The sequence below is a fragment of the Tiliqua scincoides genome, chromosome 11 (genome assembly GCF_035046505.1).
Source record: "Tiliqua scincoides isolate rTilSci1 chromosome 11, rTilSci1.hap2, whole genome shotgun sequence".
Taxonomy (NCBI): domain Eukaryota; kingdom Metazoa; phylum Chordata; class Lepidosauria; order Squamata; family Scincidae; genus Tiliqua; species Tiliqua scincoides.
Genome location: NC_089831.1, coordinates 359084 through 376513, shown reverse-complemented (window position 1 = coordinate 376513; position 17430 = coordinate 359084). Strand labels below are relative to the sequence as shown.

At 51.2% G+C, this 17430-nt stretch overlaps 2 protein-coding genes across 11 annotated transcripts in view; one reads left to right on the top strand and one right to left on the bottom strand.

Annotated features, from left to right (window-relative positions):
• Positions 1–130: 130 nt before the first annotated feature.
• Positions 131–12195, top strand: NDUFA10 (NADH:ubiquinone oxidoreductase subunit A10). The gene is made up of 10 exons (XM_066639146.1): positions 131–277; positions 903–1071; positions 2527–2742; positions 3584–3670; positions 5772–5893; positions 7222–7301; positions 9771–9825; positions 10213–10298; positions 11462–11570; positions 11871–12195. The coding sequence occupies exons 1-10, from the start codon at positions 215–217 to the stop codon at positions 11937–11939; spliced, it is 1056 nt and encodes a 351-aa protein (XP_066495243.1). The 5' UTR covers positions 131–214; the 3' UTR covers positions 11940–12195.
• A 1085-nt stretch (positions 12196–13280) lies between these two features.
• Positions 13281–17430, bottom strand: part of DMTN (dematin actin binding protein) — a 36000-nt gene continuing 31850 nt past the window's right edge. For 9 of the 10 annotated variants that reach the window (XM_066639137.1, XM_066639134.1, XM_066639143.1 and 6 more), the window contains 6 exons: positions 17322–17386; positions 16454–16502; positions 16233–16282; positions 15976–16035; positions 15786–15866; positions 13281–15585 (listed from right to left, as the gene is read on the bottom strand). In XM_066639137.1, the coding sequence (XP_066495234.1) occupies positions 15472–15585; positions 15786–15866; positions 15976–16035; positions 16233–16282; positions 16454–16502; positions 17322–17386 (419 nt within the window). In that variant the 3' untranslated portion in view covers positions 13281–15471. The remainder of the gene's footprint in view (positions 15586–15785; positions 15867–15975; positions 16036–16232; positions 16283–16453; positions 16503–17321; positions 17387–17430) is intronic. The other variant, XR_010794966.1, reaches the window with a different exon arrangement.

The window sequence follows — 17430 nt, the reverse complement described above, 5'->3', positions numbered from 1 at the left end:
AACCTGAGGGGGCGGGGGGCCGCGGACGCTGCGGGTGTTCTGATTGGGCCGCTGCCGCGTCGCTCACAGCCGATCCGGCAATGAGAGGGGACATGGGGGGGAAGCTGCCGCATTGCGTCATCGCTGTGCGACTGAGCGTGCCGGGGGCCTTCGTCTGTCGCGGGCTCAGCGGGTGTCCGCGCAGGAGCCTGTCGGCTTCCGCCCTTGCACCGCCATGTCCTTGGGGTCGGTGCTGCGCGGACTGCGGAGCCGCGGCGGGTCCAGCGCCTTGCGAGTGGTGAGGAGGCGGCCGGGCGGGGGCCTGCAGGGCTGCGCGGGAGGGGCCTTGGGGGGCCCCAGGTGAGGGGGGGAGCCTGCACACAAGCAGGGACGGTGGTGGGGGAGGCAGACGAGGCAGAGCCTCTCCGCTGGACCATGAGGTTCTAGAGCAGCAGGGACATGCAGTGGGGGAGGCAGGTGAGGCAGAGCCTCCCGGCCGTAGTCCTCTGAAAAGCAGCACCGACTTGTGAGGTGCACAAGCACACTCAACCCACGCGCATAATGTGTTCCTTATGCGAGGAGGTCAGGAGGTAATTGGGAACATTCAGCGTGTCCAGTGCCTTTGTTGTGTGAACAGGCATTGCTGCCAGGCACTAAGTGTACAGGCTGCTGGAGATGGACTGCCTCAGTAGGAGCCTCTTTGTTGTGTTTTGAACCCCTTTGTGCATCCAGTCTGTTGCTAGGCTCCAACATCCAGTCCAACATCCTAGGCTCCAACATCCAGTCTGTTGCTAGTCTGTTGCTGTATGGGGGGGGGGGGGAACAGCTGTCAATAGTATGTGTTTGGGATACCTTTTTGGTCTTTGTGCTGCTCTTGTATGTTATAAGTAAGCTCTGTTTTAACTGTGGTTTTCTTCTTCCAGGCAAGGCTCCATGTGACCTCCCGTGGGAACCTTGAGTATGGCTGGCTGGCCTTTGCATTGGGAGAGAGAACAACCAAACGATTCACGGAACGCAGCAAAGTCTTCACGGTGGATGGCAACTTGCGCAGCGGCAAAGGCAAACTTGCACAACAAATTGCGCAACAGCTAGGCATGTACAATACTTCTGTGTGACTTTGTGGACTGCTGTAACACTGTCAACCATTTTTGCAGTGTCTGTTTGAGGCTAGTTTTCAGTGGTTTGAAATCCCTTTGTTACTTTTGCCAGCATAACCTGGCAGTGTGGCTTGTAGACATAGAATCAAAGTCTCACTTTCAGAGTTGTCCAGTTCCAGCCTCTTTGGCATCTCACTCATGAGGAAGGGGCTGCCTTGCTTGCGCCATCAGGGCTTTGAATGGGCTACAAGACTTGTTCTGAGCCATGCAGTTGCTGTTGCTCTTTTTCAGGGCAGCAGTATAGAATGCCTGCCAAAGCCCATGATCTTTTCTTATTCAGATGGGTGCCTGGGCAAGGCTGGAAGAGTGTGGTCATCAGGGCTGTAGTTTGTTGGCTAAGTTTTCGGCTGCACCACACTTACATGGGAGTAAGTTCCATTGAACTCAGTGGGGCTTATGTAAGCATGCCTAGGATTACACTTCCTATTAATGAATTACATTTGCATAAATGTCCCTTTAAATTAAGTAGTGTGAAGAAGGGGGAAAGTGTTCTTTCTTTGATTTTTAGGTGTTACATGTATGAGTCTGAGCAGATGCCAACTCAGAAGAGGCATTCCCTGCTGAAGGAAAGAAGAGGAATCCCCTTTTTAAGATAGCCCTCTTAGATGTGAAGGTGTTGTTATGTTTGGCATAAGTCATTGAAAACAAACTTTCGATGAGTTGACTGGGAGCATACTAAGTGGATCAACAGATTTTGAATTGATTGACTAAATGTTACAGTCTTAGGGCCCAATCCTATCCAATTTTCCAGCCGCGGTGCAACCACAATGCAGCCCCATGGTAAGAGAACAAATGTTCCCATACCTTAAGGAGGCCTCTGTGACTGCTGCCCCACTGCAAGATGCAGTGCATGCCCCATTAGCACAGTTGCACAAGCACTGGAAAATTGGATAGGATTGGGCCCTAAGTTTTTATGTTCTGCTGAGATTCATCCTGAGTCCTGGGGCAGGAGGTCTTGAAAAGAAAAGAAAGTGCTGGTCCAAAAACAATGAGTCTTGAGATTGTCAGAGTCCTTCTGGGCCAGAGAACCATTTATTTATTAAATGAATTAACTCTGTAACTGCTTTTTGAACATTTCTGTTGAAAAGTAGTACACGGTATAAATATTTATATGTGTATACGAAGAGAGCAATAATAATTGAGATTGTTTTGAAGGTAAAAAACAAAACAAAACAGAACCTTCTGGTGTCTGTTGTGTTGCTACACCATTGTGAGCACAATTTTCAGCCCAATCCTGTGCCTGCCTATTTGGAACCAAGTCCCATTAGAATCAATGGGGGCTTACTCCCAGGTAAGTGGGGATAGGATTGGGCTGTTTGTTGTATAAAACCGACTTCAGTTGACCATTGGTATCTGGCTATCCTGTTTTAATTTTAATTGCTTATTTCAGACCTACGATACTTTCCAGAAGCAGATGTTCATTATTTGGACAGGGTCACAGGAGATGGCACGATACTGGATTCAAAATACAGTGGTAATTGTAGCCTGGAAACATTTTACAACAACCCTAAACATCCTGATGGCAACTCCTACCGTCTTCAATCCTGGCTGTACAGTTGTCGCCTCTTGCAGTATGCTGATGCGCTGGAACATCTCCTGACTACAGGTGAACTCATTTTCAGTTCTGTTTCTGAAATAATCCTACTACTAGAAACAACAAAATCATAACTAAAATTTTTTAAAGGCACTTAAAAAAAAACAGGAAAATGGGTCAAGAGAGGGTGAAGGATACATAAAGATGGAACCAACCTTGGAGGTTCAAAAAGAACTGACATACGAACATAAGAACAGCCCCACTGGATCAGGCCATAGGCCCATCTAGTCCAGCTTCCTGTATCTCCCAGCGGCCCACCAAATGCCCCAGGGAGCACACCAGATAACAAGAGACCTCATCCTGGCACCCTCCCTTGCATCTGGCATTCTGACATAACCCATTTCTAAAATCAGGAGGTTGCGCATACACATCATGGCTTGTACCCCGTAATGGATTTTTCCTCCAGAAACTTGTCCAATCCCCTTTTAAAGGTGTCTAGGCTAGACGCCAATAGCAAGGTTGTTGTTTGGGGACTGTAGATCAAAGATGGTGATTTGGAAGAAGTAACCTTGAGTGACATGCTGTATCAAAGGCCTCATTGTCTGCTGGCCTGAGTAAAGGTGACAGGGTCTTACACACCACAAGTGAAGTTTAAGCATGCTTGTTTAGGTGGCCAAAACTGGGAGGAGGTCTTGGGTATGCTGCTGAGGGTGGCTGTATTTTTCACGTGAAATATTTTGCTGCAAACAGTGAGACACTTGGAATAATAGGCACTGATGAAAAGCGCATTTCAAAGTCTGGCTCATAATATCTGGGCCTATTCAGGTGTTTCAGTCCCCTCTTCCACAGATAAGATGTGCAGGTGTTGCTCTTGTTGACTTCGTGACTGTTATGATTCCTCGTTTACCCTCAGGGCAAGGAGTAGTGCTGGAACGATCTCCTTACAGCGACTTTGTGTTCATGGAGGCCATGTTTAAGCAAGGCTACATTCACAAAAGGTGTAAGTAATTAGCTGAACAAAATGGCACTAACATTTTTAATGCTTGAAAGTAGCAAGTGAAGGATTTAACAGTTACACGTTCATAATCTTGTACCCAAGCCATCCAGAGGGCAATGATTTAAGATAGACATCACCCTTTTCATTTCCAAGGTTCTCATTCCTGTGCTAATGGGTTTGTAGACAGAACTGGACCCACACGAAGGAGGAGGAGGAGGTTTCTGGGTACTTGCCAAACTTCAGAGACTTGCAACTTAACAAAAAGGGGGCAAGAGAGCCCCAAACTCTCTTGGAGGGTGTAAGAGTAAAATGGAGAAGATCAAGATTCCTAGAGAAGCGTAATTATATATTGGATCTTCCTGTGCTTGGGGGTGGAACTTCCAGTTTTAACAACAACAACAACAACAACAACAACAACTAGGTATTTATATACCACCTTTCTGGTCATCGGATTACTCCTCTGACTTTATTCAAGGCGGTTTACATAGGCAGGCATATCTAAATCCCTCAAGGGGATTTTTACAATCATAGAGGTTCTTTCTTTCAAGAACCAACAACATTTCAGAATGGATCTTCTTGGTTTGGTCTCACTTCTGGCCTCCAGTTCTCCCAAGTAGGCTGACAAGCAGCTCCATCTCTCACATGGAGGGCAGCCAAGACACTTCTTGCTCACACCAAGAGCAGGTGGAATCACTCAGCCGGGCTTGTCAGCTGCTTCAAGGTATCGCCATTCTCAGTCGTTCAGGGAGCTGCTGGTGTCCTCAAACTGGCAACCTTCTGAAGTTTATCTTTGGACTAACGGAGGCTCTACCCTCTAGACCAGACCGCCTGCCCCTGCAAAGTTTTAAGCAAGACTTTGAACTGGAGGGAGGGGAAAATCTGGTCAGATGTGGGGCAGGGCTGGGGGAGAGAGAATGAACAAATTGGGAAGATTTGAACCAGAGAGAGAGAGAGAGAGAGAGAGAGAGAGAATGTTATGGGTGGCTATTGAATAATAGTCTTCCATCCAGCCAAAAAGCCTGATCTAGAATATCTTTACTCTCAAGGAAGCCCCATTGGGACTTACTGTGCATACAAAATGTGAATCCTGCAACACGTTGTTGCAAGATCCCTCTCAACCGTTGCTGTTTCTAATGAATGTCTCGTCATCCAACTGAAGCATTTGTTGTTTGATTAATCCTAGTGGTGTGTTTTGTAATGGGAGGTGGGAGCATGCGATAGCTTTCCTTCTGCCTGCAACCTAGGTTGTGGGGCACTGTAATCTTGGGAGTAGTTTCATCCTGGTTGGGCTGATGTAACGGGTGGCCCCCAAACAAAAGAAAATACTGCTGGGCTGATTTAGTTGAACCTAGAGCTGCTGTAGTCAGTCATGTGATGTGTCAGCAAAGAGTCTGATGTCCCTCAAAATGAATGCAACTGCTCCTCTGGATGTAAATAACGTGAGAGTTTGAAATAAAAAAACACTCCCGCCCCATTTGTAGTTGAAACACCTGCACTGGAAGCAGAAGCTGAGATTGGTATCTGTAAGAAGTTACATGTGGAAACCCAGCTGGAACTGAGCTCATGTTTTTAGAGGTCCACTTTCTGGATCCAGGTGTCATTTGTCCTTTCAAGTGTCCCTTTGTGACCTTGAGTCAAACATGTAGCATTGTGTGTCTTGCACTGCTGTCCCACCCATACAACAGATAGTGCAGCTCTTGTCAAGTGGCTGATTGAGAGGAGTGGTAAACATTCAGGTTCCTTTTCGCCTCAAGTCTACAGCTGCTCCTGCCATGGATGGAGCCCCTCTGATCAGCCTCCCTATCCCTCTGCCTCTCCGCTTCCTTGCATAATCCTTTCAAACAAAACGTGGAGCTCTTTCTCTCTAGACTAGACTATAGAGCTGCTGGCTCTTGAAGGTTAGGTAAGACTGTGGCAGCAGGAAGGGTTGTCCGGAGGCCAGTGTGACTACCTGGGAAGAACTTGTAGCATGTGCTGGGGTAGCAGCCAGGGCCTCCAAGCAGGCATCTGCTGGGATTGCATGCTCTGAGTGTCCAGTGACTGCCAGGAGATTCTCACGCCTTCAGCCAATGAAAGTGTGTGTTTGCACTTGTGTCCCTTGTAGGTGTGGAGCATTACAACGATATCAAGGACCTCAGCATCTGCGAATTCCTGCCTCCTCACTTGGCCATTTATATCGATGTTCCTGTCCCGGAAATACTGAAAAGGATTGAAGAAAAAGGAGCGGTGAGTTTGGGGTTGGGGACAATCTGGCGTGCCAGAGCTTGCCTCAAAGAGCACCTGCTCCCAAGCTGTTTCCAGTGTGTTCTCACTGATTTGCTGCCTCTCTAGCGTGGAAGGACTCCTGCTGACCTGACCAGGAAAGGTTAAATTTCAACAGGCAATAAATGGATTAAAGCTGAAAACAGGCCTCTGCAGCTCGCTGCTCTGTCACGTCAGCTTGTCTATTTTCAACTTTTAATCCATTTTATTGCATTTGCTCACAAACCTTCTTCCTGGAGATGAAATAATTTCTAGTCCTGGAGGACCCTTATCTAAACCCCCTCCCCCCCCCCCCACACACACAAATTCTGCTTCCAGGTTAATGGTATTTGGAGAGAGATTTGCCTGGCACACGTGTGCTCACTGCAGTGTGGGCAGCATGAGATCAGTTGAATGTCAGGGATGCCAGCATCAGTTGAATGCCAGCATGAGATCAGTTGAATGCCAGGGAGGTCACTGCTTTGCAGGTTTACAACTCAGTTTTTCTCTGGAATGAAATTCCATGTAGTTTTCCTTCCTCCAAGGCTTCATTTGGCATAAAGCACAGATCCAACTGGTGGCAGTGAATGCTGGAGCATATCCTGGGTGCCTGCTGTTAGCTGTCTGGGCTAGTGGCCCCCTGTGAGAACAGGAAAGCTACAATGTGCTCAAAGCTATTAGAAATAAAATGGGAGACTTTCTGGTTTTTCCACCTGTGCATCGCAGCTTTCAAGAATCCCGAGTTCATTCAGGCTTTGCAGCCTGCCACTTCAGTGTGGGTGGTGCTTCAGCCTGGCAGGTGTGGTGTCTGCCCCAAAGAGCTTGTCGTGTCTGGTAGACTGGAGGGGATGCGAAGCTCACAGTTGTTGTAATGTGTGGCTCTTGAGCATCTGTGTTGAGGGAGGTTCCTGTGTTGCTCAGGCTTGTCTGAATTCAGGGGGAGTATTGCTTTGCAAGTGACTGCTTAAATAACAGAGCTCAAGACATGTGCCGAACACTTGCCTGGCCTTTGAATGTTTGCAAAGATGTGTTGTGTGAGGTGACTGTCGCTCTTGCCTCCTAATGTCTTTAAATTGTAGATGGTGCCTGAACAGACCTAAAGGGTGGTTCCTCCAGACTCAGTGATTGCACTAGCATACAACTGGTATATTATAACACAGTTAGCATTGCTAAAAACCCAGAGTTGTTGGCGTAGTGCTGGGAGCCCAGAGCTGTGACTGGCTGCATGGTGGAATGGCTCTTTCCTGAGGTCTGCTGGGCTTTGTCTGAGAAGCAGGATGATGACCCTGTGCCCTTTCTGTTTTCCCTCTTAGCCGTATGAAAAAAAGGTGTCCCCTGCTTACCTTCAGAGTATTGAAGATGGCTACAAGAAGTCCTTCTTGCCCCAGGTCAGGTGAGTTGGGCAGTCTGGACACAGAGGGTGAGCAGAGGGATGCCTCTTCAGGCAGTGGTCACTGCATAAGTGGCAACAATCAGCCCATGCCTGGTTTTTCAGGTGCAGATTGAAACAGTTTAGTGTTGTTGTATTGCTCTCCTGTGTGGTGCTGTCTCCTGGCAATTAACAAAGGCTTGTTTGTCTCATAAGGCCTTTGGGGGCCAGGTGTTTGTCGTTGCTGGTGCTGTGTGTACACACAGCCTGTGGGTTTTTGTTTTTAAGATCTCCCTGCTCTGTTGTGGGTGAGTGTTGCTTTTGTGTGTGTGAGAGAGAGAGAAATTTTGTGAGTGGCTTTGATTGCTGTGGCTAACGTAGATCTGGATTAACATGTTTGTTTTGTTTTTAAACAAATAGTTGTTCTCTCTTTCCCATTATTTGGATTCCAAAGGTGACTTCTCTTGATCCCTCTTTTCTAAAACCTCAACTGATCAACAATTGAAATCCTTATTGTTGAATTCCAAACTCGGTTTGAATTCAGTGCATTTGAGTGTTTGCAGCACTTCTTTATTTGCAGAATTTCTGCCCCATCTTTTTCCCAGTAAGGGCAATCAAGGCAGCTTACAAAATTTAAAACAACAATAATAAAACATTGAACAATAAAAATAAGACAAACTCCAATGGAATACATAAAAACCACTAAATTGCATTTAATTGAAACACGAGTTCATCTTATCAGCCATCAAATGCCACCCTGAATAAAAAGGTCCTAAGGCCTGCTGAAGTTCTCTGACAGCCCAATCCTGAGCTGCGCAGGGCGCGCAGCTGCAGGGCACAGAGAATAGCTCCCGCTGCATCCTGTGCGCCTCAGCCTGCCGTGGGCGGTGCCTCGGGAGAAGGGGACTTTTGTCCCCCTCTCCCAGGTAAGGGAAGCAGCCCCGCAATGGGACTACTCACTTTACCGCCGACCAAAAGGTCAGCAGTAAGGTAAAGGCACTTGCGTAAGGTGCTGAGCACCACACTAACACACTGGATCCAGTGGAGCAGAGCTCCACAGGACCTGCCTCTCTCCCTCCCCCTGGCACACCTCCAGCCTGCCCTATCTTCTGCCTCCCCATCAGGCCTCCTCTCCGCCCTCCGCCTGCCTCCCCCCTCCCCGGAAAGCCTCCTCCCTGCCCCCCTCTCCACCCCCACTTACCGTGCCACGGCTCAACAGTCCATGAGACTGCCGAGCAGCAGGGGATGGGTGCCCACCCAGCGCTGGCCCTGCGCCTGCCAGCACTGGGCTAGGACGGGTGCTAGCCTTGTGGCACGTTTGCGACAGTGCGCTCCAGCGGAAGGCCAGAGCACCGAGCTCAGGATTGGGCTCTGAGTAGGGAGCATTTCTTAATTACAAGGAGAGAAAATACTACAGTTGGGGTGCCACCACTGAGAAGGCCCTGTTCCTTGTCTCCATCAATAATAAATGTTTTGCATTTCTCTGCATTTGTCTTCTGCTCTGCCTGAAAAAAAATCAGGCGGTGTATTGTTCTCCTCAAACACTTCTATGATTAGGTTAATAAATGCATTTTTTGAAGTCAACTCGTCTCGCAAGTTCAGGTTGGTTATTTTCTGCTGATTGTGTTTTTCAAGTCCTCCAACTGTCAGTCGGATTTCAATTTCAGAGTAAACAATCCTCTTCTGTGTGCTCTTTCCATTGCATCATCTTAAGGAGCTTCTCAGGAATATCCCTACTCTAATCTTTCCATCTTTGCTATTCTTTTGATCTTCTCTCAAGTGTCCCTTGTCCACTTTAAATTTGTATTTCAAAACAAGAACTTCAGTGTGATAGCTCCCTGTTACTGAGAGTCGTACTGATCTTTCAGCCATCTTTCCTTAGTTTCTTTTTTGCTCTTCTAATAATTCAGTTCCTTACTCTCCTTTGCTGCCCCATCTCATGAGTTTTTAAAAATCGCCTCCTATCAAATCCGTTGGCCACTCTGTTCTCTGTGCTGCATAGGAGTGTTTAGATTTGTGAAACTATATGCAGCTTCCAGACTACACTCAGAGACCTCTTTGCATTCAGCGCTGGAATCCAGAGCCCACTTCTGATGTCTAGTTCAGACATCAGATCACTTGAAGGGGACATTGCAAATACTAAAGTAAACAGAAAAGTATGTTAACTTTAAACACTATGATGTTTTCTAACACATCCTTCATTTAAGATATTTGGCCTCTAAGATAGTGTGTGTAAGAGGCAGTGACCCCCCCCCCCCAATCTCCTTGTCTTCCCTCTCGACTGGGCATCTTGTCCAAAACATTGCCCTTCCATGCAGAGCACCCTCCCAGATGTGCTCAGGTGCCCATAGAGTGGCTTCCAGCCCTCCAGTGGTTCAGAGGTGTGGAGCATGTTGTAGCAACAACTTCAGAATTGGTGTGAATGGAAAAGAAGATGTGGAAGTTGACTTCTGTGTTTACTAAAATCATTTAATCTGGCACTTTTCTTTCTAGTGAAACCTCTGAGGTTCTGCAGTACACAGCCAGTGAGGCTGAAGAAGTAGAGAAGGTAAGTGAGGCTGCTCTGTGGCCCTGGGCTGCTGCTGCTGGGCTGAATCCCCTTTTGCTATCCTGTCTGGGAAGGCTTTGTATCCTCTCCTGGGCGCGTTGCAGTGCAGAGTTACGGCTGCTGCTTTTGGAGGCAGCAATTTCCTGGCTCAGCCCTTGGCCTAACTCTGTGCTTCAGTGGAGCTCCCAGTCATGGAATGTTTGCCTTCCACAGTCCACTTGGTGCTCTGGTTGCAGCCAACAACAGCTGGTCCAGGCGCAGTATCCTATTCACTCCGCCCCACACTCCTCCACCTTTCTTGTGCTTCACTCTTATGTGGGGGCTGCTGCTTTGTGTTTCTCATGACTGGCAGTGGAAGTTCACACCCACCCTTCTCCTCCTCCTCAGGTCCTTGAAGACATCGAGTACCTGAAGTTTGACAAGGGGCCATGGCTGGAACAAGACGATGTCACTTTTCACTACTTGAGGCTGCTGTAAGGATTGGCTGTTCCTGTGAATCTCCTCTCGTTCTGCCCCGACCCGGTTGGGGGGAGGGTCTGGAACCTCCTACAATGTCTTTCCATCCCCCCTGCCTGTTGCAGAGGACCCCGGGGCAACTCAGCTGCTGCTGAGGGTTGAGTTCGGAATGGCCTTTCCCAGTTCTTGAACTGAACCCAATGAATTGCGCAGCAGCTTTTTCCAAACGTCTGACAGCAGAATTCCACTTGCCTGTTCTTTGTTAAAACCAGGATGCTTCATAGACCCTGGAACATGCAAGAGTAAAACTGACCTGCCCTGAAAGGAGCATTCCGGGGGTGGGGGTGGGAGAGGCCACAGTCATGCCGCTCCTGAACTGACCAGATGGAATGCAAGTCCAGAGTGGTGAATCATGTTGGCAATGGGGAGGGGAGAGAGAGGTCCTACTATGTAACTTGATGGAGCAGAGTTGGAGTCTACTCAGAAGGGGACAGATCAGAACAGAAAAATAATGTGGCTGTGCCGTGGGTGTTGCCAGTCATGGTGCTTCAGGCTCATGGGTCAGTCTTGACTTTTTTCTGGGTGGGCCTAATTGTGGTACCAAGAACTGCATTGTGGCAAAATTGCAGCAGCAGGCATAGGGCAGACACGCTGGGCCTTGAGCAGGCGCACATGGTGGCAGCTGTGTTTGGTGATGGTGTTTACACTGGGCGCTGTCCTCGTGGCCAGAGATGTGCACACACAGAAGCTGCACTGGGGAAGCAGAATGCCTCTTCTCCTGCCCCAGCTCTTCAGGAGATGCTTCTGGGAAGGCCTCATGTTAGGTCTGGAGGAAGCAGATACTTGGAGGTTCCTGCTGCTGAAGGTGCATTTAGCTGTCATGACCACAAGTAGTGAGGACTTGACATTCTGTTCCTCCACAGCAGTTGACACCAAGTCCCGGAGAAAAGGCCAATCTGGGAGAACAATGAGGGGTTGGGGATGCCAAGAGTGGGTGGTGGTGCCTGAGAACGTGCCAGGCTGAGCAGGGCTGAGAGGCAGCCGCCTTCCCAATGGAGCAGCAGCCCTTCTCAGGAGGGTGCACGTTCCCAAAGGAGTGACAGCATCCACAGTGCCCAAATCTCAAAGCTGCTGCAGTTTCGCTGAATCCTTCTGGTCACTCAGTCCATCTGCCTTTTAGGGTTGAGGACAAGCTGCAAGTGATCACTCCCACAGCCATCCCTTACTATATTCCTGAGATCACTGTGGGAGGCCTGGAGGCGGACAAGACCTACTACCAGTACAAGGCGGTAAGAGAGCCCTCAGCTTTAATTTTGGGGTGGTGTCATGGCCAGAGATGGGCTCTGGAGGCAGTGGGAGGCTGTGGCTGAGCAGCCCCAGTGGGATTGAGGCCTGACTCTGAACCCCCTCCAAGCAGGGACTGCTCTTGCACTGTGAGCATTGCTTGCTTGCTCTTTGCCCTCTAGCACCCCCCGTTAGACTGTGGGCTGGGTATGCCTCAGCGAGGGGGCGCACTGAGCCCCATGGGACACACTGACAAAAGGCAGTTCTGACCTCACCCGCTTGAGACTTCTTGTCTTCTGCTGTAGCTTCCTGGGCGCAAATATGGTCCTGGTTACAATGCTGATGTTGGGGACAAGTGGATCTGGCTGAAGTGATGTGTGCACAGTTCAAAATGAAAATAGCAGAGGAGACAAGGAGACTTCTATCTATCAGGCCCCCCAGCATGCAGCACCTGAAGCTCAAGAAGCACCAGGCGTGCACCACCTCCAGAGTGGCCTCAGAGAGGAGGAAGTTATTCGGGTGTGAATCCTGTTTGGACAATAAGTAATTAATGCCGCTGGTAGGGCCCAAAGCTTAATGTGGGATTAATGTCATCAAACTGGATGTGAAATAAAACTTTCCCTTGCGTGACTTTCTTGTAGATGCATTTTTTGTGAGACAGTGGCAGCAGTCCTGGCACCCGGTGTTCCCAGAGGCCTGGCTTGGGCTGAGAGATGCTTCTCTCGAGTGAGTGCGGGGTTCAGGACTCCTTTCACCAGTGTAAACAAGTCTCTGGTGGGGGGGGGGCAGTGGCCCCAGAGGCACTCCCCTCAAGTAGGCTCAAGGTCAGTGCTTCATTTTCACCTCTAGCCCTTCCTGCTGCTCATGCTTGGAAAGGGTTTAGCAACAGGGGGAGGGCCCTCTTGTTTATGCTGTGCTCCAGCCTCTGTGTGTGTTGGCAACCCTCAGTCTCGAAAGACTATGGTATCGCGCTCTGAAAGGTGGTTCTGGAACAGTGTCTAGTGTGGCTGAAAAGGCCGATACGGGAGTGACAATCCCACTGGGAGCAAGTGCAGTTTGTCCCTGGTCTGTCTCCCTGCCTATGGGCCTTCTTTCTTTGCCTCAGTCTGTTGGCCAAGTGTCTCTTCAAACTGGGAAAGGCCGTGCTGCACAGCCTGCCTCCAAGCGGGCCCCCTCAGAGGCCAGGGTTTCCCACCTGTTGAGGTTCACTCCTAAGGCCTTCAGATCCCTCTTGCAGATGTCCTTGTATCGCAGCTGTGGCCTACCTGTAGGGCGCTTTCCTTGCACGAGTTCTCCATAGAGGAGATGCTTTGGGATCCAGCCACCATCCATTCTCATGAGCAGATAGAAATAGGACAGACAAAAGAAAATATTTCTTTACCCCAGCATGTGATTAGTCTGTGGAACTCCTTGCCACAGGAAGTGGTGATGGCATCTTGTCTAGATACCTTTAAGAGGGGATTGGACAAATTTCTGGAGGAAAAGTTCATCCTGGGTTACAAGTCATGATGTGTATGTGCATCCTCCTGATTTTATCAGTGGGTTACCTCAGAATGCCAGATGCAGGGGAGGGCACCAGGATGCAGGTCTCTTGTTTTCTTGTGTGCTCCCTGAAGCACTTGGTGGGCCACTGGGAGATACAGGAAGGGATTAGATGGGCCTTTGGCCTGATCCAGGGGGGCTCTTATGTTCTTAAATAAAGACACACTCTGGCCTTTTCAGTAAAGCCACTTCACATTTAATTAAAAGAAAAAAAATCATCTTCACACAGGTTCTGACAGCGGCAAAGGGGACCAACAGGGGAAGGGTGGTGAGCCACTGTGTCGTCATTGGGGAGAAGTCCGTATTTATATATTTATAGATATGTTCACATAAGTAGCAGTGAGAAGCAAGTCTAGATCAGTGACTGCTGATAAATTGCATTCCTTTACATTTGCACAGAGTGGAGTGCCTGGGAAGGGGCTGGAGTGGTGAGTGCTGCCCGGGGAAGGGGTGGGAGCTGAGAAAGGCTCCTTCTCCAGAGCCAGTCTGTGCCAGGTGCTGTGGAAGGGCAAGGCGGTCAGCAGGCAGGGTTGGTTCCTAGGTGTGGATCCTTGGGCCCCAGCCTCTTGCCCTGCAGAATGCCCTTCCACCTGGCTGGGCAGTGGGTCAACTGGCTTCCTCCAGGCTCTCTTTTCCCAAGGAAGAAAGAGGGTTGGGGTGGTAAGGCGGCCCCTTCAGTGCTGCAGCGCTCCACAGGGGAGACATTGCACAGCTTGGCTTGGCTTAGGAAATTGGCTGGGGGGGTGGGTTTAGAGGTGGCTCTTCTCCCTTTCCAAAGCAGCCAGGAAAGGAAAGGTGGATGTGGCCAGTTATGGGGGATCCTGGTTGAGTCTTGGGCAGAGCTTACACAAGAGGGAATGTGGCAGTTCAGCATCTGCTCCTTTTTAACACCAGCTGCCCTTCCAGCCAACTCTCACTGTCTGGCAGTTTATAAGGACCCCCCTCTCCCCCACCAAGAAGTTGGTGCAGGTTCTGGGGCTTGGAGGCTACAGGAGTCCTTAGCTTTCAGAGTCCTGAAAGAGCTCTGTGTATGTGTGTTGGTCCTGGGCCTCAGTCCCCCTCAAGCCTCCAGAGCAAACCTGGATGGGGGGGGGGGAGGAAGAACGTCTTGGGGCTAGCACACAAGTTGGTCAAACTCCCCCCAATGTTCTGCACCTGCAGAGGAAGAGGCAGACAGCAAGGTAAGAGGCCTCCATCCCTTGTCACAGGATCAGGCCTCGGGAAGGCCTGCTGGGGCACAGCGGTGGCAGCGGAGAAGATGCCCTACCCGCAAAGCCCTCCCTGCTCTCTCCTTCAGATTAAAGTGGGCCCCTGCTGGTAGGAAAATTAGCTGCTGTAGTCTGGATGGGGCCCACGCGCAAGTTTTGTCTCTTGCACGCCAGTCCCTCTGAGCATCAGCCACTCCAAGAGGCCGTGCAGCCCCCAGAAGCAGAGGGGAAGGGAGAGTGCCTGGCTGGAAACGGAGCACATCAAAGGCGGGGTGGGGGGCAGAAAGACTGAGCGGTCATCAGGGGCAGCAATGGAGCCAAGACAGCTGCAACTGAGGGACCAACCCCCTCCCGTCCTGCCCTGCAGTTCTGATCATGAAACTGGTGGAGGATGGAGAAAGAGGCAGTGGCAGGGGGCTGCTGAGGAAGGCTGAGAAAAAAGCTGGGGGGGCAGAGAGAGTCTAGAGGAGGGTCTTTGGGGAAAGAGGGAAATGAGCGGGCACGAACACTCATCTGCATGTTCAAATGCACTGTGGACACTGGTGTACTCTCAGGCAGGAGGCAGCAGCAAGGAAGCCATGAAGCTCGGAGAAGAGCAAGCAGAGGCTGCAGCAAGTGGGGGCAGAACCAGGCCTGAGGAGGACAGTGGAGGGCTGCTTAGTGGGACAGTACGGTGGGGGGGGCTGCAGGGGACCCAATTCCCTTGTGCTCACGTCTGTTGCATTTGCTCCTAGTGCCAAGAAACTGTCTTGGTCCTGCCCTGGTTCAGGCTGTCCAAGGGTCCCCTGTGCCCAGAAGTGGGCCTCTGGTGAGGCCTGTACTACCTGCCAGAGGGGCCAAAAGAGTGACTCTCAAAAGAGTACGGGGGGGGGGGTGCTGAGCACCACTGCGCCCTGCCTCATTTCACCCCCAGCAGCCAGGAGCAACAGGTCCCCCACTGCTTTCCTCTGGGGAGCGGTGCTTGGCCAGGGAGGGGTACTTGTCGGCGACTCCTCCCCTGGGCTCCTCTCCCCTTGTCACACCTGACAGAGGCACGCGTCCTCCTCTGCAGGGGTGATGGGCAGGGGCAGACGAGTACAGAGTTCCAGAGCAACTTGGTAGTAGCCCTAAAGCTTCTGAGGCAAGAAAAGTGATGCGCCCGGAGCGGAGGGCCCCCTCAGAAGAGGAAGGCCTTTTTCTTCAGCTCGTTCCGCTTCCAAAGGGCCAGTCTGGCAAACTCATCCGGCATCATCTCAAAGACCCTCTGGAAGTCCTCGGGGGAGAGGTGTCTCTGCGGGGGGAGAAAGAGAAGACAGGTGAGCGGAGGACGGCTGATCTCCCAGCCCAGTGAATGACCTCTGTGAGGTGGGGAGAAAAATGTCCTCTGCCTCTGCGTGGTTGTGGGGGGTAGGGGGTTGCAGTGGGGATCAGTAGCTTAATAGTTGGGGGGGCACTGACACCTTAGGATGGCAGTGGAACTATGCTCCTTACCTCCAGCCTCGTCCTGTCTACTCCTGGAGGCAGCTTCACACGACCTCGATTTGTCACCATCAGTACCTCATATGGGTAAATCTGGGAAGGGAAGAAGAGCCAAGTAGTCCAGCCTATGCTGTGTTCCTGCAGCTCAGCAGGAGAGGATTCAGGCCCTCTGACCCCAACCCCCAGACACAGCAGTCCTCACCTTTTGCTCCAGCATACTGGGAAGGGAGCTCCCCCTGTCCATCCGCCCTCTTTGGCCATTCTGCAGAGGGAGAAAACCCTACACAGTTAGTTGCAGGGGCGAGGCTGGGGGGCGAGGCTTCAGGGCGTTCCCTCAGCGCCCCGTACCACATGCCTTGCACTCCTCCCTGCCTCCTGCCAGGCCCACCTCGGCCTCCACAACTCTCTTCTCCCTGCCGACTTGGAGCAGGGCAAGGGGGACAGGACAGAGTACGTCACCTTTTCTGGCACCGTCGCTGGTGGGGCAGGGTTTGGGCTTACCTGCAGGCCTGAAAGAGAGAGGGGAGGGTGGCTGAAGGGCCTGGAGCAGGTAAGGGGGAACAGGGGGAAGAAGCACAAATGCTGCAGGAAGTGGAGAGATTCAGGATTGAGGCCTCTGTGTACAGGGGACGGAGGTCACCCTCTGACCCAAGCCCTCAGTGCTTTGCAGCTCTGCTTACCTGGGCTGCCCCTCTCGCTGCCAGCAGGACTGAATTCTGTGGACTGCAGCTGTGAAAGGAAGGGAGAGGGCTGGGTCAGAGTCTCCCCTGGAAAAGGACCCCCTTTTGTGCCCTTCTGGGAGGAGTGGAGGCCAGGCCCCCTTGGGTTTCTGATGTGGCTAGATGGAGGATGTAGGTACCACGCAAGAAGCCACTGGCCAAAGTGGCACCTGTGGGAAGGTGATGCTGCAGGAAGAACTTCTGTAGATTGATATCCAGTCTATATTGTCCTGAGGGGCAGCTTCCTCTGCCACCGGTGGACCTCTGGGAGGTCAGGAGACCCAGAGCTCAGGCAGCAGGACTGGGAAGGATACCCAGAGGGCCGCTTCCACCTGCATTTCCAGCAGCTGAGTAAGGAGGGGGGATGCAAGACTCTGTCGGAAGGCTACCCAAACATCAAAGCAGCTGCCCACCAGGAAGCCAGAGCAGGAGGCTGGAGGGCAGGGCCTCTTGCCTGTTCTTGGCGAGGCTGCTCTCCCTGACAGGCACTTGAACTGTTTTAAGAACCAGTGGGGGCACTTTGCGCATGGAAACCGGCACCCTCCAGGCATGGGGGATATGCACGTCTGCACCCCCTCACATGGCCATTGCTGTCTATACCTTCTCAAGGCCAGGCTCTCTGCAGACACAGGAAAGAGCACCATTCCTCCTCCTGCTGCCCCACATCCAGTAGATGGCCATTAGTGGAGTCCTGGAGGGACCTGACAGCGGTTATGCCAGGTAGGCCAATGGAAAGGCCCTTCCCCCGTATGATAATACGACCCAGCTCCCCTCCAAGGTTTACGAAGCAGCACTCCCTGCTTCTGTCTTGACCCAGCTGGCCCCTTACCCTGGCGAGGGTGCTTCTCCCACTGGCAGGAAGAGAGGCGGACTTGGCGTTTCCTGGGTGCAGAGCTGGAAAAGACCAAGAGGGGAGGGGCTGAAGTTTGGTGGTGTTG

Excerpts from the sequence above, each read along its gene's own strand:
- NDUFA10 (XM_066639146.1), top strand. The coding sequence starts at position 215 with ATGTCCTTGGGGTCGGTGCTGCGCGGACTGCGGAGCCGCGGCGGGTCC. Across the intron at positions 1,072-2,526 it reads ACAAATTGCGCAACAGCTAG|ACCTACGATACTTTCCAGAA; the intron begins GCATGTACAATA and ends TGCTTATTTCAG. Across the intron at positions 11,571-11,870 it reads CCTACTACCAGTACAAGGCG|CTTCCTGGGCGCAAATATGG; the intron begins GTAAGAGAGCCC and ends CTTCTGCTGTAG.